The sequence below is a fragment of the Bos indicus x Bos taurus genome, chromosome 4 (genome assembly GCF_003369695.1).
Source record: "Bos indicus x Bos taurus breed Angus x Brahman F1 hybrid chromosome 4, Bos_hybrid_MaternalHap_v2.0, whole genome shotgun sequence".
Lineage (NCBI taxonomy): Eukaryota > Metazoa > Chordata > Mammalia > Artiodactyla > Bovidae > Bos > Bos indicus x Bos taurus.
In genome coordinates, this window is record NC_040079.1 from 47,502,121 (window position 1) to 47,525,888 (window position 23,768).

The 23,768-nt window shown below is 38.7% G+C and overlaps 1 protein-coding gene across 10 annotated transcripts in view; it reads right to left on the bottom strand.

Annotated features, from left to right (window-relative positions):
- Window positions 1–23,768, bottom strand: part of ADAM22 (ADAM metallopeptidase domain 22) — a 235,085-nt gene that overhangs the window by 83,584 nt on the left and 127,733 nt on the right. For all 10 annotated transcript variants that reach the window (XM_027539325.1, XM_027539330.1, XM_027539332.1 and 7 more), the window contains exon 5: window positions 3,303–3,385. In XM_027539325.1, coding sequence (XP_027395126.1) covers window positions 3,303–3,385 — 83 coding nt within the window. The remainder of the gene's footprint in view (window positions 1–3,302; window positions 3,386–23,768) is intronic.

Here is a 23,768-nt window from a genome sequence, read left to right on the forward strand (position 1 = left end):
ATACTACGGAGAGAGAAGTCTGGTGGGCTATAGTCCATAGGGTCGCAAAGAGCAAGACACAAGTAAAGAAATGGAACACGCACACACGCATGCACACACGTCAAGCCTATATATTGGCATTCTGCTTATTTAACTTATACGCAGAGTTCAGTACAGTTCAGTCACTCAGTCACATCCAACTCTTTGTGACCTCACGGACTGCAGCACACCAGGCTTCCCTGTCCATCATCAACACCCGGAGCTTGCTCAAATTTATGTCCATCGAGTCGGTGATGTCATCCAACCATCTCATTCTCTGTCATCCCCTTCTCCTCCTGCCTTCAGTCTTTGCCAGCATTAGGGTCTTTTCCAATGAGTTAGTTCTTCCCATCAGATGGCCAAAGTATTGGAGTTTCAGTTTCAACATCAGTCCTTTCAATTAATTTTCAGGACTGATTTCCTTTAGCATGGACTGGTTGGATCTTGCAGTCCAAGGGATTCTCAAGAGTCTTCTCCAACACCACAGTTCAAAAGCATCAATTCTTAGGCACTCAGCTTTCTTTATAGTCCAACTCTCACATCCATACATGACTACTGGAAAAACCATAGCTTGACTAGATGAACCTTTGTCAGCAAAATAACGTCTCTGCTTTTTAATATGCTGTCAGGGTTGGTCATAGCTTTTCTCCCAAGGAGCAAGGGTATTTTAATTTCATGGCTGTACTCACCATCTGCAGTGACTTTGGAGCTCAAAAAAATAAAGTCTATCACTGTTTCCATTGTTTCCCCATCTATTTGCCATGAAGTGATGGGACCAAATGCCATGATCTTCATTTTTTGAAAGTTGAGTTTTAAGCCAGCTTTTTCACTGTCCTCTTTCACTCTCATCAAGAGGCTCTTTAGTTCTTCTTCACTTTCTGCCATAAGGGTGGTGTCATCTGCATATCTGAGGTTATTGATATTTCTCCCCAAAATCTTGATTCCAGCTTGTCCTTTATCCATCCCAGCATTTCGCATGATGTACTCCGCATATAAGTCAAATAAGCAGGGTGACAATATACAGCCTTGACGTACTCCTTTCCCAATTTAGAACCAGCCTGTTGTTCCATGTCCAGTTCTAACTGCTGCTTCTTGACCTGCATATAGTTTTCTCAGGATGCAGGTGAGGTGATCCAGTATTCCCAGACTACCTTAGAGAATTCTCTACAGTTTGTTGTGATCTATACAGTCAAAGGCTTTGGTGCAGTAGTCAATAAAGCAGAAGTATATGCAGAGTACATCATGTGAGATGCCAGGCTGGATGAATCTTAAGCTGGAATCAAGATTTCCAAGAGAAATATCAACAACCTCAGATATGCAGGTGATACCACTCTAATGTTATCATTAAGAAAGTGAAGGGGACCTAAAGAGAATCTTGATAAGAGTAAAAAAGGAGAGAGAAAAAGCTGGCTTAAAACTCAATATTCAAAAACAATGATCATGGCATTTGGTCCCATCACTTAATGGCAAATAGATGAGTAAAAAGTATAAGCAGCGATAGACTTTATTTTCTTGGGCTCCAAAATCACTATGGACAGTTGCCGTGCTTGCTTCTTGGAAGGAAATCTATGACAAACCTAGACAGAGGATTAAAAAGCAAAGTCTTCACTTTGCCAACAAAAGTCTGTATAATCAAAGCTATAGTTTTTCCAGCAGGATGTATGGATATGAGATTTGGACCATGAAGAAGGCTGAGCACTGAAGAATTGATGCTTTCAAATTGTGGTGCTGGAAAAGACTCTTCAGAGTCCCTTGGACAGCAAGGAGATCAAACCAGTCAGTCCTAAAGGAAATCTACCCTGAATATTCACTGGAAGGACTGATGCTGAAGCTGAAGCTCCAATACTTCGGCTGCAAAATGCAAAAAGTGGACTCAATGGAGAAGACCGTGATGCCAGGAAAGACTGAAAGCAAAAAGGGTAGGGAGAGGCTGAAGATGAGATGGTTAGATAGCATCACTGACTCAGTGGATGTGCATTGGAGCAAATTCAGGAGATACTGGAAGACAGAGGAGCCTGGTGCGATGTGGTCCATGGGATCGCAAAGAGTCAGACATGACTTAGTAAATGAACAACAACAAAATGCTGAGGGATGACAAAGTAGCTTTATAATTACTTTGCCAACAAAGGTCCTTCTAGTCAAGGCTATGGTTTTTCCAGTGGTCATGTATGGATGTGAGAGTTGGACTGTGAAGAAAGCTGAGTGCCGAAGAATTGATGCTTTTGAACTGTAATGTTGGAGAAGACTCTTGAGAGTCCCCTGGACTGCAAGGAGATCCAACCAGTCCCATTCTAAAGGAGATCAGTCCTGGGTGTTCATTGGAAGGACTGATGCTGAAGCTGAAACTCCAATACTTTGGCCACCTCATGCAAAGAGTTGACTCATTGGAAAAGACCCTGATGCTGGGAGGGATTGGGGGCAGGAGGATAAGGGGACAACAGAGGATGAGATGGCTGGATAGCATCACTGACTCAATGGACATGAGTTTGAGTGAACTCCGGGAGTTGGTGATGGACAGGGAGGCCTGGCGCGTTGTGATTCATGGGGTCGCAAAGAGTCGGACACGACTGAGGGACTGAACTGGAACTGGAACTGGAAGGGGTCACATGACAAGAAAAAGACAGCCACTTGGGTATCACCATCATGGACAGGATGGAGGAAGCTGATATATTCCCATGTTAAACACCAGCAAACATACTTTGATATTGAAGGTTATGAGAAAGGAAGAAAGGCCTTGAGGAAGGATGAAGTCCATTCCATAGAAATTTCTGAAAACAAATGGACCCTCCCATGAGTTTGCTGTAGGTTAGGTGGGATTCTGGCTGAATAAAGTGCTAAAATACATGAGCTCCTGTGGTCACCCTTTATTTTTGTGTAAGGAGTCAGGAGTTCCCTGTCTTGAAATTTCTATTATTCCATACATATATAAAAATGAACATCAAGGAAGAAGAAGGACAGAATTGGTACCAAGGGGCTAAACACCCACAGAAACAGAAACCAAAGTTACTCAAACCACTCCAGTCTCCATCTGGATGAAACTAGAAAAATGTTTCAAACATCACTAAGGAAGCATGTTATAATCATTAGCGCCTCTGGCTTCTGCAACTCTAATTTAACAATCTGCTTGGTTTACAAACCACAGAGGGAAAAAAGTCCTCATCCATCACTGTTTGAAAACTATTTATAGCTCTTGACTTAAAATAGAGATTTCAACCAAAGTGCATTAAAAATAAAGTAAATCACTGGAAAAAAATGGATGATACAAAAACTTTGGGGACACTTACTGAAGTCCATGGCATGTCGACAATGCCACAAATGAGGCAGGATTTCCTCGGATGTGGCCCTGGTAGTAACAGTGTTCTCCTCCCTGAAAGCAGAAATAGAGAATATAAACCTTTGCCATCACAAAGAGAATCAGCCACGTCATTTCGCAGTCTTCTACCCACACTGCATCTTCATGTGCAAAGGTCTGTACAACGTTTCATTATCCAGATTAGTATTATCAAACCATTTCTAACAGAATTATTCATAAGCACTCCCAGTGAGCTGACTCCAAATCAAAAGATAAGGAAATAAAAGTTGACTTAAATTTCCTTTTATGTAGATGATGATAGACAGAACAAAGAAACACATATTGAAATGCATATGTGACCCCCAGCACCAGGAAGAGTTTGGTGAGCTATTTCCCTGGTTGAGTTCCCCTGAGGGACTCAACCTTGCATGCATGCATGTTAAGTCACTTCAATCGTGTCTGACTCTTTGCAACCTTATGGACTTGTAGCCCTCCAGGCTCCTCTGTCCATGGGATTCTCCAGGCAAGAACACTGGAGGGGGTTGCCATGCCCTCCAAGGGATCTTCCAGACCCAGGGATTGAACCCGTGTCTCTTATGTTTCTTGCATTGAGAGACAGGTTCTTTATTGATAGCGCCACCTGGAAAGCTCACTCAACACTGAGTAGCAGCAAAATGACGATTTTCTCAAAATTAAGCAAAATGAATACAAATCATCTCAGAGTTACTAAATTAACAGAGGAAAATGCCCTCTTTCATAGTGTTTATATTAAAACTTGACAACTTTATGATATTCTTTTCTCCAACCAGGAATGGCTTTACTGGTAGGCAGTCCAGAGAAGGGTCTAAAATTGACAAGTTTCTTCTACCAGCAAGTCACATTAACTAAATTTCACCAAGAGACTCATTTCTTTGGATTAAGTATTCCTGGAAATACTTAATCCAGGGTAGAGCCTCTGACATCTCAAGGTGGTACCCTAGTCTTTAGACACTGGCTACTCAGGCGTGTGGTCTAGAAAACAGCACCAGCACGGGCATCAACAGAAGCATGTCAGAAATGCAGAATCCCAGGCCCCACCCCAATGGATCAGAATCGGCATTTTAACAAAGTGCACAATAGTAAAGAATCCACCTGTCAATGCAGGAGATGCAAGAGATGTGGGTTCAATCCCTGGATCAGGAAGATCCCCTGGAGAAGGAAATGGCAACCCCCTTCAGTATTCTTGCCTGGAGAATCCCATGGACAAGAGAAGCCTGGCGGGCTACAGTGCATGGAGTCACAAAAAGTCGGACACGACTGAGCAACTGAGGACACGGTGGAGCACTAGGTGATTCATATGCACAATAAAGTTTGAGAAGCACAGATCTAAATGACCTTTCTCATTCCCCCACTAATTTCTCATTTCCTCAGAAGCTGAAAGCTTCTAGTTCAACTGGCTCACTGAGATGTGAAATAGTGACATAAGGACTAAAGGAATGAGTGGTTTAAAGGGGCAAATGTTATCTATTTCACAATCGGTCTTAAGGACTAACCCTACTTAAAATACACAGTGCTTGACAAGTGCAGAGGAGAGAACAGGAAGACATAGTAATGGAACAACGGTGAAGATATTATCTTCACTGGAATTCTGGGGAAGGCAGCCTGTTTCTCCTCATGAGATAATCCCAAGAATAGGGTGAAGTTCAGCTTTGCTGAGGGACAAAGAGCGGGCAGGAAGGCACACAGTGCAAGCCCTGACACCTCCAAATTCCCATGGAGTCACTGAGCACCATGAACTGAGGACTGGGGTTGGACTGCATGGAAGATAAGATAGGGAAGTGCTTCAGGTATGGTTCTGACAGCAGATGGAACCCAGAAGGCCATAGACTTATGGGCAGAAATGAAGTCAGGCTGTGACTTCCAGGAAAGGGTTGGTTTAGATGTTAACAGCTCGAGCTATCAACTCCTTCACTTACTAGTCATACAATCTCAAGCAAATCACAGAGCCTCCCTGTGTAATCATCACATAAGGCTGTTCAGAGGAATAAAGAGCTAACATGCATTAAGGGCTTAGGATAATGCTTGGCACTTGGTACACACTCAATAAATGTTTTATACCATTATAATTACTGTGTGTCACTTATTGTCCTACTCATTTTACACACACAGTCTCCCTATCCTTACATCCCTTCTACAAAGAAATATTGTCACCTCCATTTCACATAGGAGGTCACAGTCTCTGAGAGTCAAGGTTGTCTGCCTGGGAAGTTGCCAAGTCGGGGTGCAAATCTTGTGTGAATGTGTGAATGTAACATCTATGTTCTTTCCCATATACTACACCAGTGGCTCAGACGGTAAAATGTCTTGCTTACAATGAGAGAGACCTGGGTTTGATCCCCGGGTTGGGAAGATCCTCTGGAGAAGGAAATGGCAACCCACTCCAGTACTCTTGCCTGGAAAATCTCATGGACAGAGGAGCGTGGTGGGCTACAGTCCACGGGGTCGCAAAAAGTTGGACACGACTGAGCAACTTCACTTTCACTTTCACTTATGAGTTGGACCTAGAACCTCTGAGCTATGCAGTGCAAATCTATGCTTTTCCTAGGCTGTTTTTGTTTTTCTTGTTTGCCTTGTGTGTGTGTGTGTGTGTGTGTGTGTGTGTGTGTGTGTGTGTGTGTGTGTTTTAATTTTTGGAGGAGCCGCAGGGAAGTAAATTTAACAGATTTTAAATTCACTCTGTTGGGCGTTTGGACTGGTAAACTATCCACAAGATTAGTGGAGGAGAGGTTATTATGCTTCAAATGACCTTGATTTCCTGGACACATCTGATTGGGCTAGAAATCGAAACTTTAGCATTTGATTGTATGTGTGTGCTCAGTCATGTCCTACTCTTTGCAACTCTTTGTAGCCTTCCAGACTCCTCTGTCCACGGAATTTTCCAAGGAAGAATACTGGAGTGGGTTGCCATTTCCTCCTCCAGGGGAATCTTCCTGACCCGGGGATTGAACCTGTGTCTCCTGCATTGGCAGGGGGATTCTTTACCACTGCATCACCTGGGAAGCCAAGCATTTGATTGGCCAGATACAAAGACCAACAGTCAATGGGGTGACCTAGAAAGAGAATTCTATCTAAAAGTATTTCTTTAAATTGGATACTGACTAAACAAACCAATGAGATCTTCTCTCACAGAGGTCTAACACTCACAGTGAAAAGTAGCTTAGAAAGACAGTAGCATCAAAGATAAATGGTAATCATAAAATTACGGTATCTGATGAGGGAACAACAGAAGTTGACAAGTCATTGTATGCAGGGAAAATATATCAGAGTTAAAGGCATATAAAACATGTTTTATAAATTACTAGTTTTCTTTAAAATGCCAACTTTGGAAACATGTTATATTAAATCATAAAAAAGGACAAAGAATTTATGTTTTGAAACAATCCTTCATTATACTGGGGCTAAACAGATGAGTAGATAAGATGAGTAGATAATAGAAAAAAATCTTTCACTAATTTTCTGGTTCTGAAAAATAGGAGTCAATCCAAAACCAGCAGATGATCATGATCCATCTGCACAAAAACCTAACAAATGAAGTGAAGAGCTCAATATGGTTGAATCATTATCAAATATTTCCATGACACTTCAAGAAAAGCATAAACATCAGGGGGGCTCTCTTCCATTTAGACTATTATCATTCAAATCTTGAGGCTCTCAACCAGCATTATCTGTAATTTTCCAAATAACAGTGGAAATTAATTTTTGTGTTGCAATTTTTTTCAGGAATTATTTGCCATAAATCAATAATTATTTCAACTTAGAACTAAAATAGTTTTCTTTTTCCTTTAATATGCCTGGAAATATTTCTTAGTCCAGAATAGAGGCCTTAATATTTAAAGGCTTCTGTAATTTATATAAATCTATTGTTAAATTATTAAAATAAATAAATTTAATAGATTTTTGCTTTTAAATAAGTATTGTTATACACTGTTTATAAAATAATAAATACTTATTGCAGAAATCCTAAGTATTCAGGAGTACATGACAAAGAGTAAAAGTATCCCCTTCCTACACACTGTCCAGGCTGCAATTGCCACCTAAAAGGTAAATACTTTTACCTTTTTTGTGTGCCACAGATTTTGTGTACCACATCAGGAATCATCTATGCATATTTAAGGAATTGTACATATACATAAATAAACATATGTTCTTTCAGTGTACATATAGTTTACCCACACTGTTCTGCCACTTGATTTTTTTTTTCTTAAGGTAACCTTGACATCAACCTCATTCTTTCAATGATGGCAGAATATTCCATCACAGGCGTGAACGATAATTCATTTAAACAAACCTGTACAACTGGATGGTTAGGTTACTGCAACAAACATCTTTTCATATATTTTTTGGTGCACTTCTGTCAGTGTGTATGTAGACTAGACTACCAGATGTGGCCTGGAAGGTCAAAGAATATGTGCATTTAAAATTTTAGTGGATATTTTAAAGGAGAAATATAACTGTATTCCATTATACATATCTGTTTTAAAAATTGATTTGCATTTTAAAATAATAAAATGCAGTTTATTAAAAATTATATATTTCAATAGAGACTAACACTTAAGCCAACTTACTCAAATCTTACCAATAATAAGGGTTCTCCATATCTTCAATGACTTTCTTGAGGAAACAGATGCTTTATGGAAGTAGGTCTTATAGAAATAATAACCAAAGACAGATGTTGTAAGAAAAGAAAAAAGCCAGCACATCCCAAGAGACTTCAGTTCTTTATTCAACTGCCAGTCATGGTTTTATTCCTTACTATCTCTTTTGTTCCAGTAATCCATTGTCCTTGAAACTTTCCTCATACTACTTGATTTAATAACACAGTCATAATAGTACAGATGTTTATTTTTAGATAATTAGATAGTTGTAGCTAAAAAATTATCTACCTCTATAAAAATGAACTACATATTAGTTCACATGTCATATTGGTTTTTATTTCCTGGGGGAAAAAAAGCTTATTGCAAATTTAATTCTAGGGAAGTCAAAAATAATCATTTATTTGAAAAATTCAAAGACAAACCACATTTTTATTAAGCAGACAGAAAGATCTCAAAAGAAAAGTAGAATTTACTATAAATAGGATGAGATGATAATGCATGAAAGTTACTCAGCCTGGGTTATAAAACTATGAAAACTGAGTAAGGAAAACCAATTCTAGTACAGCCACAAGGCCATGGTCATTTGCTCTCAATCCAGATCCTCATAGGAAATTATACCTTTATCAGCTCCAAGATGGACTACAGTCACCTTTTCCAAAAAGTCTTCTCAGATTCCCTCCTCCTCATAAAATGAAACTTTCTTGTGCTTCATCCAGCCTGGCATTTCACATGATGTCCTCTGCATATAAGTTAAATAAGCAAGGTGACAATATGCAGCCCTGAGGTATGAAGCTGCATGAAGCACAAACTGGAATCAAGAATGCCAGGAGAAACATCAATAATCTCAGATACGCAGATTATGTTACCCTTATGGCAGAAAGGGAGAAAGAACTAAAGAGCCTGTTTATGAAAGTGAAAGAGAAAAGTGAAAATGCTGGCTTAAAACTCAATATTCAAAAAACAAAGATAATGATATCTGTCCCATCACTTCATGGCAAATAGATGAGGAAACAATGAAACAGTGACAGACTTTATTTTCTTGGTCTCCAAAATCACCGCAGATGGTGAGTGCAGTCATGAAATTAAAAGAAGCTTGCTCCTTGGAAGAAAAGCTATGACCAACCTAGACAGCATATTAAAAAGTAGAGACATTACTTTTCTGACAAAGCTCCATCTAGTCAAAGCTATGATTTTTCCAGTAGTCATGTATGAATGTGAGAGTTGGACTATAAAGAAAGCTGAGCACCAAAAAATTGATGCCTTTGAACTGTGGTGTTGGAGAAGACTCTTGAGAGTCCCTTGGACTGCAAGGAGATCAAACCAGCCACTGTTTCCCCATCTATTTGCCATGAAGTGATGGGACTGGATGCCATGATCTTAGTTTTCTGAATGTTGAGTTTTAAGCCAACTTTTTCATTCTCCTCTCTCACTTTCATCAAGAGGCTCTTTAGTTCTTTGTCACTTTCTGCCACACGGGTGGTGTCATCTGCGTATCTGAGGTTATTGATATTTCTCCCAGCAATCTTGATTCCAGCTTGTGCTTCCTCTAGCCCAGCATTTCTCATGATGTACTCTGCATATAAGTTAAATAAGTGGGGTGACAATATACGGCCTTGACGTACTCCATTTCCTATTTGGAACCAGTCTGCTGTGCTATGCCCAGTTTTAACTGTTGCTTCCTGACCTGCATACAGATTTCTCAAGAGGCAGGTCTGGTAGTCTGGTATGCCCAGACCATCCCCAGGCAGAAGATAGCAGAAAGATTGAGATGGTTCGAATCATCATCTGAAGAATGAAAGTATCAGCCATATCCTGGGCCTTCTGCTTGGTAATAAATGTACTATTTCATGATGACTGATGAATGTGAAAAAACGTAGATCGAAAGTGAGCCTTCTCACCCATGTATGTTTGATGCAGAGTCAAGTCTCCTTATGTTGGTGGTTCTTAAAGAGTCGTGTCCAGCCCCAAAGCATCAGCTTGTTAGAAATGCAGATTGTCAAGCCTCTCCCCAGACATACTCAACTGGAGGCTGTAGAAGCTCTCAGGTGACTTCCACGCACTCTAAAATTTGAAAACAACTGCTTTTCACTACATCTGCCTCTGCATTCTAAAACTCCTCACTTATTGAGCTGTCTGAAATCTTACACTAGTTCCTGAGCAGATTCTATTATAACTGAAGCATTAAGAGTATAAACAGCCATAGCTCTTCTCTATTTCTTCTCTTGTTATCCCCAAACAGCTGGTTTTATCAGAAACAAAATGGAGTGGGGAAGGAGAAACAAGAATACGTGAGAATTTTACCATGTACAGACAGGAAGAGCAAAGCTACTTTTTGTAGGTGCTGGTAAGATGGTACCATACAGGATGCTTTGACCAGGACTAAAAGGGACAGAGCAATCAACACCCCATTAGCCTGGAACTAAGGGGTCTCCCAGGATGCAGGTCATTCAGTGCAGTACCCATGAAAGTCACAGGCAAATCAGTATGAGTTTAGTCACTCTAAAAGGGACAGGTTAGTGCAGACACTTCCAGACCGAAACACCAGCCTGTTACCCTTGTGATCCTGCTGTCCTCCCTGAGTCACAGCTCTCTCTCCCCCTTGGTGGGCACCAGGTCCAGGACCGGCTTCTGCCTTGCAGATCAGACATCCTCCTGCATAAGTGAGATCCTTGCTCACACTAGAAGTTCACCACCCTGGGCTCACATTAGTGTCACATTACTGGCACAAGGGAAGTTTTTTATAAAAGTTCAAACCTTACTCCATGCCATTTATATCAAGACCTCTAGGGAAGAAACCTGAGCATTTTTTTTTTTTTTAACTGCCCAGATGACTCCAACATGCTGCCTTAGGCTGAGAAGCTATGCTCTAGCCTATTCCGCTTTGCAGGAACTGAAGACCTGCCCCTGAACTCGACTGCCCTAAATTTCTCCCAGGCATGTGCACTGACCAGACCTTTGTTTGAGGCTGCGAGGCTGGAACCTGTTTCACCAGGTGCTGGTTTACAATAGCCTCTTCCCAGTTTCCCCCTGATTGGCATTGACATGATGAACCTGCCCTCCCCTCAACCTTGCCTCTCCCTCTCAATAGTGAGAAATGACATTTTAAAGTCAGGAAAATCCCGAGTCTCCCTGGGGTCATTAGGATCAAGGAAATTCCTAGAAAAGCTAAGTTTTACTTTGGAGAGGATCCAGCAACTTATCCTGATTAAAATGTATAACCTGGGATTATATAGACTCAGACTGGCTTCATAAAAGGGACATAGGTTAAACATCTGTTCAGTTACACAATGTAAGGATATCTGATTCCAAAGGTTCCCTAAGGGAATCAGAGAGAAAAACAATCTCATTTCATTTTACAGTAAATTAAAATTAAATAACGCTAACACACGGTTGATAATCCATGGATCTACACTATTGCATGCCAAAATCTTTACCAGTTCATGCCAAAACAAGAAAAAAGGACAATTCAATTTTTCATAAAGTTAGAAGTAATTTTCATATGACTGTCCTTTGTTCTGAGATTTGCTCTTGTCTTCTCCTTGATTATAAAGATTATCCATTTTAATTTTAATAGCCTTTTTATTTTGAAATAATTTTAGATTCACAGAAAAGTTCCAAAAGTTCTTGCATATCTATCACTCGATTTCTCCTATCGTTATCACCTTACATCACCTGAGAACATTTGTCAAAAACTGAAAGACTGACATGGTATGTTACTGATTATGAGGTTCTGAACATTTATATTTCACTAGAGTTTCCATTAATTTCTTCTTTCTGTTTCAGGACCCAGTCCAGGTTACCATATTGCATTAGTTGTTATATACATTCTCTTTGAACTGGTAGCAATGGTAAATATGATTTAGGTATTCTGAAGGCACTGTTTCCATATATAGCAAAATAAAAAGATTGGCAACCCTATACTGATCTAAAATTTGTTTTGTTAGTGTGTGTGTACTCAGTCATGTCTGACTCTTTTCAGCCCTATGGACTGTAGCTCACCAGGCTCCTCTGTCCGTGGAGTTTTCCAGGCAAGAATACTGGAGTGGGTTGCCATTTCCTACTCCAGGGGATGTTCCCAGCTCAGGGATTGAATGTGCATCTCTTGCATCTTCTGCTTTGGCAGGTGGGGTGTATTCTTTACCACTGAGCCACCTGGGAAATAGAAGTCCAGGATCAAGAGTATGAATGAATACTTCCTAGACTCTACTCTCACTGTAGATTTCAAAATATTTTTTTTTTCTAAACTACCCTTATATGTCCTGTGCTGGGCTCAGTCGCTCAGTCATTTCGACTCTTGGCAACCCCATGGACTGTAGCCCGCCAGGTTCCTCTGTCCACGGGGATTCTCCAGGCAAGAATAAAGGAGTGGGTTGCCATGCCCTCTTCCAAGGGATCTTTCCAACCCAGGGATCGAACCCATGTCTCCTACATTGCAGGCAGATTGTTTACTGTCTGAGCCACCAGGAAAGCCCAAGAATACTTGAATGGGTAGCCTATCCCTTCTCCAGAGGAACACCCTTATACAAACAGGGTTAATTTAAATGACTAAAACAAAATTTTTAATATAATCCATGGAAATAATTTTTGAAAGGTTACTCAATAACACTTTGCTATAATATTAATAATAATCTAGGACTCCTCATTGCCCAAGATTGTTCTGGACAATCCTTTCAAGGATGTTTGCATAGTGGAAAGCCTTTGAAGACAGAGAGATGTCTCCCTCTAGAGCAAAGAGCAAGCATGTTTACTTCCTATGATAAAAGATTCAGGTTTTTCAAGTTCAGAATTTCTCTAGTAACACAACACACTGTGTGCGCAGGTGTCACCTGGCCCTTTTCCTCTGTCACCCTCTAGGGATCGAGGCTCAAGATACAAGTATAAGAAAATGTTGATGTTCTGGCTACTTCTATTGCCACGAGTAACAAAGTTCTTTGTCTCTGACCCAGGGTCTCTTGTCTTCTGCCAGCATAGATGAAACTGCAACAGCCTAACTTGTTGATTTGTAAGGAGGATAAAATCTCAGACCCTCACAGTTGCTGAAACTTGGATTTCCATTTTCCCCTGAAAATTAGGAGGTTTGTTAACAAGGCGCCTCCGATCCCACATTCCCGTTTTCCCATAGGATACAAATTAGCTGCAAACGAATAAGACACACATTGTCCATCTTATTATAGCTGGCCTGTCTCTCATTTATGCCACTGGTTGGTATCTTTGGACATTTATGTTTGCCATTCCATTCCAGGGTACAAGTGTTTGAGCTGTATCCAAATTATCAGCTCATTCCAACATCTAAAGCTAAATGATCCTTAAAAAATCTCTGCACTGCTTTAATACTCATTGATAAGCACTTGCAGATTAAGCATCAAACAAAAAACATTTTAAAAAAATAAAAGGAGACAAATCTAGCTAACAGAAAACAGAATAATTTTATTTAAAAGATGTATGTACCAATGGCTGATTCATGTTGATGTATGGCAGAAATCAACACAATATTGTAAAGCAATTATCCTTCAGTTAAAAATAAAGTGTTTAAAAAAACATGCATGGTTCCTGCTGAAGAGGAAAGATACATAAGAATATTGTTGCAGCAAACATTCTTAAATATTGTAGCAAAAGTTTCTGCAAGAAAGGAGAAAAGAGAGAACTAGAAAGCCACTGGATATTTTAATAAATAAAAGTGATAAAGCAAAGAGCTTCTTATTGGAAAATGGTGAACACCACAGAAAATAGGGACCATAGAGCTCTCGAGTTAAAAAAAAAAAATTACAGACCCAGTGAGTTTAAAATATATTTTTATTGTTGTGCAGGAATCTTTCCTTATACTGTTTTCCCTTGGGTAATGTTAGCTGTTGAAAACAAAACATGAAAACAGGGATAGGTTCCCAGGAATTAAAGCCCCCAAGTATCCTAACTAAACAATTGTTAAAGTCTTTTGAGATACAAGCTATTTTTCAAAGTTAAAGACTTGCTCCCTCTCCTCTCATATGTAGTCTCAGGCACTTACAGCACATACTCCAATTGTTTTTACATTAAGACCTCCATAACAAATTAGCAAAACCTGGGTGGCTTAAAACAAAAACACTTCATTCTCTCACAGAACTGCAGATGAGAATCTGAAATCAAGGTATTGGCAGAGCCATACTCTCTAGAGAAAAATCCTTCCTTACTTCCTAAATTCCAATGGTTGCCAACAAGTTCCCAGTGTTCCTTGGCTTGGAGCTGCATCCTCTAGTCTCTGCCACCATGTTCACATGGCATTCTTCCTGTGTCTCTATGTCTAAACTTCCGTCTTATACAGATACCAGTCATGGATTAGGGTTCTCCTCTTAACTTGATCACATCTGAAAAGACCCTGTTTGCAAATAAGATTACATTCACAGGTACCAGGGGATATGACTTTTTGTGGGGACATTATTCAACACAGTACAAATTCTCATCTCCTTTCAAGTAACCATGTGAATTTGTTTATTCATGATCCAGAGATGTTGCTTCTAAGAAGCTTGGCTCAGTGAAATAAAATGCAAGTGTCTACAGCAGCCCTCATCTAAAAAGATTAACCCATATCTTAATTACCTGTAGCCAGACATTCTACTTTCCCATAGCTTCACTGAACAATACTCATCACCTTTTTACACAAATATACAGTAAACCTGGTAATTCAGCTGGTAAAGAATCTGCCTATGATGCAGGAGACCCTGGTTTGATTCCTGGGTCAGGAAGATCCCCTGGAGAAGAGATGGGCTATCCACTCCTGTATTCTTGGGCCTCCCTGATGGCTCAGACAGTAAAGAATCTGCCAGCAATGGGGGGAGACTCGAGTTCGATCCCGGGTTGGGAAGATCCCCTGGAGGAGGACATGGCAAACCCACTCCAGTATTCTTGCCTGGAGAAACCCCATGGACAGAGGAGCCTGGTGGCCACAGCTCATGGGGTCACAAAGAGTCAGAAATGACTGAGTGACTCAGCACAGCACAGTAAACCTGACCTTCAGTTCTTTTATTACGTCAAACAGAGCTTCCAAATTGCTTATTTTTAACCAGAGAATAGGCAAGAGAAATTGTTTTTCAGCTGTCAGGTAATCACTTACAGACACACTGATATAACAATGTCTGAGCAGACTATGAAAACATTCTAGGTTCCCACAAAATGCTCCTCAGCAGCAAATTACAGTAAAGCAGAGAGGGTACTTGGCAGGTTCTCTGGGATGCAGTTCTAAATTGAGAGAATGGAAAATCAATGCAAAGCACATACAGTGACTAAATAATTACAAACTCATGAAATTATAACTCTTTCCAGGAAACTACTGCATTATTGTATTTTAACAAATAATAGATGCTTAAATATATCGCTCTATATGAATTGCGTATTACGTAAAACCTTATTCTATAGCTGATATTTGAATATCATTGGGGAAGAAATATAATTGTCTAGAAGGCAGTTCTAAAAAATGACAGCATGTCCCTAAAATGAAGGAAGAAAAAGATTTTTGTTCCATTTGAAAAGTATAACATCTTTGTTTGTTTCTTCCCTTCCTTTTTTTTAATCTAATAATATGTAACTATATGAGGGTTTAAGGTAAAGAAAAAAGACATTGTTTTTCCACTATCTCCTTTAATTTCACTTCCATTCTGTCAACCAGCCATTTGCTCTTTAAAAAAAAAAAAAAAAGGAAGGATAAATAGGGAAAAATTCTAGCTGCCAAAGGAAGGCTGCATTGCAGCATCTCTTTCTCCTCTTATACCTTGAACCTTAAAAACTGTGTTCAAGAACTCAACACTAGCATTCAGTGGTCATTTCTATTCCTCCACGGATGATTTTGAATTAGCCCAAGATTAATTTAAAGATACAAACAAAGGGTTGGCTTACTAAGGACAAACTTCTCAAACAAAGTCCTTTGGGGAGGTAGGCTAATATTTAAGGATTGCACCTGTCAAAAAGTGACACTAAATCTGAAAAAAAAATGTTTTTCCAGCAATATTTCCACCAATACATGATTGTCATTTGCCATTTTGGAGGTGATTTCCTGTAAAATGAAGGATGGAGTTGAATTTGGTGGTCTCTAAGGTTTTTCCTGGGTCTATGAATTTCAGTCTATTTTTTTTAATCAAAGATTACCAACTTTCTATTTCTTTTAAATAACCAGGCCAACTTTCAAAGAGTTAGTATATTTTACATTGCCTTTACCATTAAAAAATTAAAACAACAGTGAAAGATGTGTTTGGAAAATTTTTAAATGTTACGTGTAAAAATTTTAAACAATTTAAAAATGATTTATAAAATTTCATATAACTTATGAGTCATAGTATAAAAAGATATACATATTTATAGGCAATGAAAAATGTATGAATCAGAAATTTTAGGAAGCTGCTTTTATCATCCTTAGATGCTTATAGAAAGAAAGATTGATAATTAGTAAGTTATATTTTGGGTTTCCCTGATGGGCTCAGATGGTAAAGAATCAGTCCTCAATATAAGGGACCTGCATTCCATCTCTGGGTCAGGAAGAGCCCCTGGAGAGGGGAATGGCAACTCACTCCAGTATTCTTGCCTGGAGAATTCCATGGACAGAGAAGCCTGGTGGGCTACAGTCCATAGGGTTGCAAAGAGTCTGACACAACTTAGTGACTAACCCTTTCACGTTTTTCACTTTTTCAAGTTAAATTTTAGCTCAGTGAGTTATGAAAAGAACAAAGGAGAACTTCTTAAGTAAAAGACAGTAGGCATTGATAATGAAAGTAAAGCTCATTCTTTGAAACAAACATTTTAATAAACTCAAATAAGATTAACCAAGTAAGAGTAAAGGCACAAATAAAATATAATAGAAATGAAACAGGAGATGCTCTAATACAGAATTATCAGACCTTACCAGACCTTAAAAACCTAAAATGATTTGAAGCAAATTTAGCAAAATACTAACATGTATCTACACATGTATCTGTTACCACATTTTATAGAATTTTTAATATGTTTGAAACATTTCAAAGTTACTGAAATTTTTATCATAGGTCAATTGCTGGGATTTCATGACTTGAAATTTAAAAGTAATTTAGAAGTGACTCTAAAATGCCTTCCAAAGACAGCACATGAGTATAAGCCTCAGTACACAGGATGACCTTAGCATCAGGTGAGCAGATGGAAGCCTTTCATTTTTCCTGTTTATATTCACTGCATCTTTTCACAGCAGGGGGAATAATCTGCTCTCCCAGATCCATCCAAACTGAACTTCTCCCCACATACTGTTGGGTAAACAGGAGAAATTACCCAATTTCCTAACATGTGACTTACTTCATTCATTTATTTTTTTGTTGTTGTTGTTCAACATATATTTATTGTCTTTGAGGTCCATACATTATGCCAAGAGCTAGGTATGCAGTCCAAGCTCCCCTGGGAGTTTGCTCTTGGAGTAACTTCTCATAGAATGTATAATCTAGGGCACAGAAGATTGCCTTCTTATGGAGCAGGGCATAACGAAGTGCCGTTGGTGATCGTGATATGCTCCCTGCATCACGAGCAGAATCAGAAACCAGCAGTAAAAATGAGTGGAGGGCACCAAAGACCTAGCCAGAAATTCTTTTCAAATTTCCACTTTACCTCAATAACGATTTCAACGTGAAGCGTTTCCCGTAACCAAGCTCTGAGCTACATGTCTGTCTTTCTCATTTAACAGATGAGGAAAAAATGAACCATGGAAGAAATAAGTAACTTGTCCAAGGCCACATGAAAATTAATTGGCATATCAGGATACAAATGTAGGTCTATCTATCTCTAAATAGAGGGCCTTCCAGGTGGCATTGGGCTTCCCTGGTAGCTCAGTTGGTAAAGAATCCTCCTGCAATGCAGGAAACCCCGGTTCAATTCCTGGGTCAGGCAGATCTGCTGGAGAATGGATAGGCTACCCACTCCTGTATTCTTGGGCTTCCCTGGTGGCTCAGTTGGTAAAGAATGGACCTGCAATGTGAGAGACCTAGGTTTTACCCCTGAGTTGGGAAGATCCCCTGGAGAAGGAAACAGCTAACCCATTACAGTATTCTGACCTGGAGAATTCCACGAACTGCACGGGATCACAAAGAGTTGGTCACAACCTAGCGACTTTCATTTTCCAGGTGGTGCTAGTGGTAAGGAACCTGCCTGCTAATGTGGGAGACATAAGAGACTCAAGTTCAATCCCTAGGTCAGGAAGATCCCCTGAAGGAGGGCATGGCAACCCATTTTAGTATTTCTTGTCTGGAGAATCCCATGGTCAGAGCAGCCTGGCAAGTTACTGTCCACAGGGTCAGGTTACACAGAGTCGGACACAATTGAAGTGACTCAGCATGCATGCATCTCTAAATATAGCCTCAGTCTCTAAGTTTTACTGCCTCCAAACTACAGATCTATCCTACATTTAGAAACAAATAAAGTGACTAGTTTCATTTATTAATACTAGTGGAGAAAAAAATTCATTTTTAAAAAAAATCAGAAATGTAACATGATCTCAAGAAGACAGCACTTACTATGTCTGAAAAGTCAAATTGCTGTGTGGACTACCTATTTACTCCACTCAGAATTATCCAAAAAACCACTCTGCCTTCTAAAGACATTTAGAGGTGCACTTCCAGCTTTTGAGAATATGGAGAGAAGAGAAAACACAGGCATAAAATAATCAATACATGAAGTCCAAAGGCAGACTTGGTCTTGTTTCCACTAGGTCATATTTGATTGTTTGGGTTGAGGCTCTGCTCAAATATTATACTCCTACCTTCTCTCCATTTTTTTAAATTAATTTTATTGAAGCACAGTTGATTTACAATGTTGTATTAATTTCTCTTGTACAGAAAAGTGATTCAATTATATATATATATATATATATATATATATATATAATTAAATAAGAATTTCTCATATTCTTTTCCATTAAGGGTTATATAGAATGTTGAATATAGTTCCTGTGATATATATCCTGTTGTTTATATATCCTACACATAGTAGTTTGCATCTGCTAATCCCAAAATGTCAATCCTTCCTTCTCCTAACCATCCCCCTCCTTGGCAACCACAAATCTGTTCTCTATGTCTATCTGTTTCTGTTTCGTAGACAAGTTCTTTTGTGTCATATTTTAGATTCCATATATAAATGATATCATATAATATTTGTCTTTGTCTGGCTTACTTCACTTAGTATGATAATCTCTAGGTCCATCCATGTTGCGGCAAATGGCATTATTTCAGTCTTTTTTATGGTTATGTAATATTCCTTTATACATATATATATATATATATACATACTTCCTTGGTGGCTCAGACTGCAATACAGGGGACCCAGGTTTGATACCTCAGTCAGGAAGATCCCCTGGAGAAGAGAATAGTAACCTACTCCAGTAATCTTGCCTGGAGAATTCTATGGACAGAGGAGCCTGGCAGGCTACATTCCATGGGATCTCAAAGTGCAATTAACAGTCATATATATATATATGCCACATTTTCTTTATCATTCATCTGTCGATGGACATTTAGGTTGTTTCCATGTCTTGGCTATTGTGAATAGTGCTGCTATGAACATACGGATGCATGTTATCTTTTCAAATTATCGCTTTATCAGAAAATATACCTACGAGTGGGATTGTTGCATTATTAGGTAGCTCTGTTTTTAGTTATTTGAGGGACCTTAATAGTGGCTGTACCAATTCACATTCTCCCCAACAGTGTAGGTTCTGTCTCTCTTATACAACTGTCTCCATCTCTTCTTCTGCCCACCCTCTCTGGTTTCTTCCTCTTCCTCCCACGCACCACGGTCCTGCACATCAACGCCTCTGGGCCTTTGTCCATACTAATTTCACTGCCTTGAAAAGCTGTTCCCTTCCCATTTCACCTCCTGTTACTTATCATTTAAACTTCAAAGTTAATCTCATTTCCTCAAGGAAGTCTTCCCTAACCAACCAGACTAGATCAGGTCTCCTATCAAACGCTCTCAGAACAATAGAAACCTCTCTTTATGGCACTCTCATAACTGCCATTGTAAAAGACCTATTGGCAGTTATTTTCATTATACCTATCACCTCTACTAAACTACCTGCTTTACAAGGGCAAAAATTATATCATATGTTGTTCACAGCTATCTCCCTGACCCAATGGCAAGCTCTCAATACACATCTATTGAATGAAAGAGGGCTGAGAACACAAGTGGGGTGTCTGACCATTGGAGCTTTTGTATATTCTGCCAGAAATCTCTAATGTCAACTTTTCTGTCTAAATGTCTAATCTCACTTAATCTCCATATTGCCTAAATTATTAGGACTTTCCTATGGGGATAATCAAATGCACTGGCACCCCTTCCTTTTCTGTTTCATAGTGTGCTAGTCACTCAGTTGTGTCTGACTCTGCAACCCCATGGACTGCAGCCCACCAGGCTCCTCTGTCTATGGGATTTCCCAGGCAAGAATACTGGAGTGTGTTACCATTTCCTTCTCCAGGGGATCTTCCCAACTCAGGGATCACATTCGGGTCTCCTGCATTGGCAGGCGGGTTCTTTACTGCTGAGCCACCAGGGAAGCCCAAATGCCAAGGTGCCAATTTTCTAGTTGTTACCTGTTCTTATTTTTATAGTAGCCACTTATTCACCAGAAAATAAGAATTTTTTATAAATGAAAAAGAAAATAATACCAGTTTGAGACAACACCAAGGGAATAACTTGTGATTTCTTTTTTTTTTTTGGCTTCCAACCAGTTTCAAATTGATCAAAAACAACATTTCCACAAATCACTTCTTAATCACAGTTCACTCTGATTTCAAAAATTTTTCTGAAGGTAGATCTGTATAAGACATTATATAATACAAAGATTAGTTCTGCAATTAGAATTAAAATAGGAAAAATATTCTATTATAGAATAGTTACTTGGTTTCATATATAGAAACACTATTAGTGCTACTTTGATATTTTTAATTTATGACTGAACATGTCTTTTTAAGTTTATAGATAACATCTTGAATATTAACAGTTAAGTAATCATTTAGATACTTATTTGAAAAATTTTTTACACAGAAAGAAAATAAAGAGGACTTTCTGCTCAAACAGGTCACAAACAGAGCTTAGAAACAGAACTCATGCTGACACCAGCTGTTACAGTCCATTCCTGCTTATTCCCAGAAATGAGATACCTGACCTGTATAAACTGGTAATGGGCCAATATATTTTCTTCACACTGCAGAGTTAAGACTACTTGCAATCTTAACAATGCCATTAAGGAAGCTGATGCATTATACATGATGACTGACCTAGAGCAACCTTGCTTTGGTCCCAAGGGAAAGCAAAATTTACTTAATCCCCAAAGAATTTTTTTCCAATAATACAAAGAGAATTAAAGCATGAAACCTGAAACCACACTGATTACAAGATGGCGGAGGAACATATGTCTGCTTAAGCCTGCCAGGGGGAAAATGCACAGTGTCCAGCTCATCAAAAAGATGCTAAATAGATGACTAACAGTGGATAAAAAGTAAAGTTAGGAGACAAACCTGGAATAATTGTTACGTGTGATCAAGAAACAGATATTTTAAGTTTGTTTAAGAGATTTGTGTAGCTCTTTCACGTTCTTCCGTGTGTGTGTGTTGGGGAATGAAGGGGATGGGCATTTTGAAGCACCTTGGCAGGGATACAACAAAATATTGTCTAGTGTTTTTGCAAAATGATGACACCTTTCAGCTTCCCTGCTCTTGTCCATAAAACTTTACATTTCCTCCACTCCAGACAAAAGTACACGTAGGGATAAGATGGGCATAAAAACGAAGCCATGTGTTTGCCATGTGCAGGATGGCAACATATTTCATATGGTTACAGTTTAAAAGCCACAGCAATTCCCTCTACTGAACAATACTCAGTCTAACTTCTAAGGAGTACAAAGAAGGAATAAAAATAAACCCCAAGAGAAAATGATTGAAAAAACAGGGCATTCTTAGAGGGCATTTACTTGTCTTTAGGATAATGGAAATTTTATATTTAGAAGAAAAGAGACTCACTCAAACCAAACGATTACATCTCCAATTCATGGCTTACTAAAACATCTGCTAAGGAAGATGTATTGATAATTGTAAATGGTAAAATGAAATGCTGTAATTTAAATATATGTATTTTGATTCCCCTGCCACTATAATTATTGGTTTCCATAAAAAGCATAAATTATAGTGAATAATAGCATGAATTCCAGCATCAGACTGCTTGGCTACAAATTCCAGGGAAAGTTAGTTAAATTCTATGTGCTCAGTTTCTTCATCTGCAAAATGAGGATACCAGTGGTACTACTGAGGGAGTAAATGATTTAAAATATGTAAAACACTTACTAGACTAGTGCCTGGCACATAGTAAGTATCATACACATGTTTGCTATTTCTCCAACTGCAACTAGTAATTCTACTTTTATTATTCTTCAGTGCAGTTACCAGTATTGATCTCATTGAGAATATCAACATAATTCAAAGAGGTAGAGATTGTACAAAATGGGAAATTCAGTATCGTAAAATTTAGAGCACTTATGGGTATAATAATTATTTATTTGCAAAAATACAAATTTTGAGAATGATATAAAGTCATTATAGCAAATCATCATATTTTTAAATTCTAGTAAAGTGAGGTTTCTTTGGCTAGAGAGAATATGCCACCGATAGCCTTAAGGAAGCAAAATGAGTTTGGCTTTGTGAGACATGGTTAACTCTTCCAAGTGACTAGCATTAAACTGCTGGCAGCAGTTATTCGCCTCTAAGATAAGACTAGCCTTGGAGATAATAGATCGCAAGAAAAAAGCATAGTCTTTCCACAGGACAGTAAGACAGTAACATATGGTGATTATCAATCAATGAAAATAGCTCACTAGGACTCCCTGTGTGTGTGCTTAGTCCCTAAGTCATGTTCAACTCTTTTGCAACCCCATGAACTGTAGCCCTCCAGGCTCCTCTGTCCATGGGATTTTCCAGGCAAGAATACTGGAGTGGGTTGTCATCTCCTTCTCCAGGGGATCTTCCTGACCCAGGGATCGAACGCAGGAGGATTCTTTACCATTGAACTACCAGAGAAGCCCAGGACTTGCTTTACCAACCATCAGATAAATAGATTTTCCAGTTACACTTTTGTTCAGCATTTAAAATACTTCATAAAACTTCTGTGAAAGTATCATGGCTCTTTCAATAGTAACAAGAAAACTGAATCATTCTTCTGATATAATTCACCATTAAAAATGAAAGCATTTAAAAATGGGAAGCCACTCAAACCCACAGGACCCAAAGGAGGAGGTTTCCTGTGCTGGTCCTATTTGCAATTACAGAATCATCTCTGAATTAGAAGATCCTGGAATTGAATCACACCATCCCTGAAATTCAACTCAATAATTTCTAATCAATTGTTAGAAGAGTAACCCGGTTAGTACATTTACTTTTTAGAAAGTTTAGATCTCATTCTTGCAGGCTTCTTATATCCTGAGGTTAAGAAAAATCTTTTTCGTCAGCTGTTAGGAGCTAATGAAGTCATTAAATATAACAAAGTTTAAAACTAGTTTAGCTGTAGCTAGTAACTAATTATTATGTATAAGGAAAATATATTGATCAATATTTCTTTAATCATTCTAATTTAATTACAAGTCATGTTGATGTTAAGTCATAGCTAAACTCTTTTAGAGAATGTACTTGAGAAAAAATGCTTCCAAGTCATCTAATTTTAAAATATGTATATTTATGGTTAAATTATTTTTTTAGTAGTGTAAACAAATATCATGTCCATAGCTATGACATCTGAAATGTTCTGGCCAAAATAACTTGTGTGAGGTAAATGCATGCCCATTTCACCTATGACACCTGCATCTT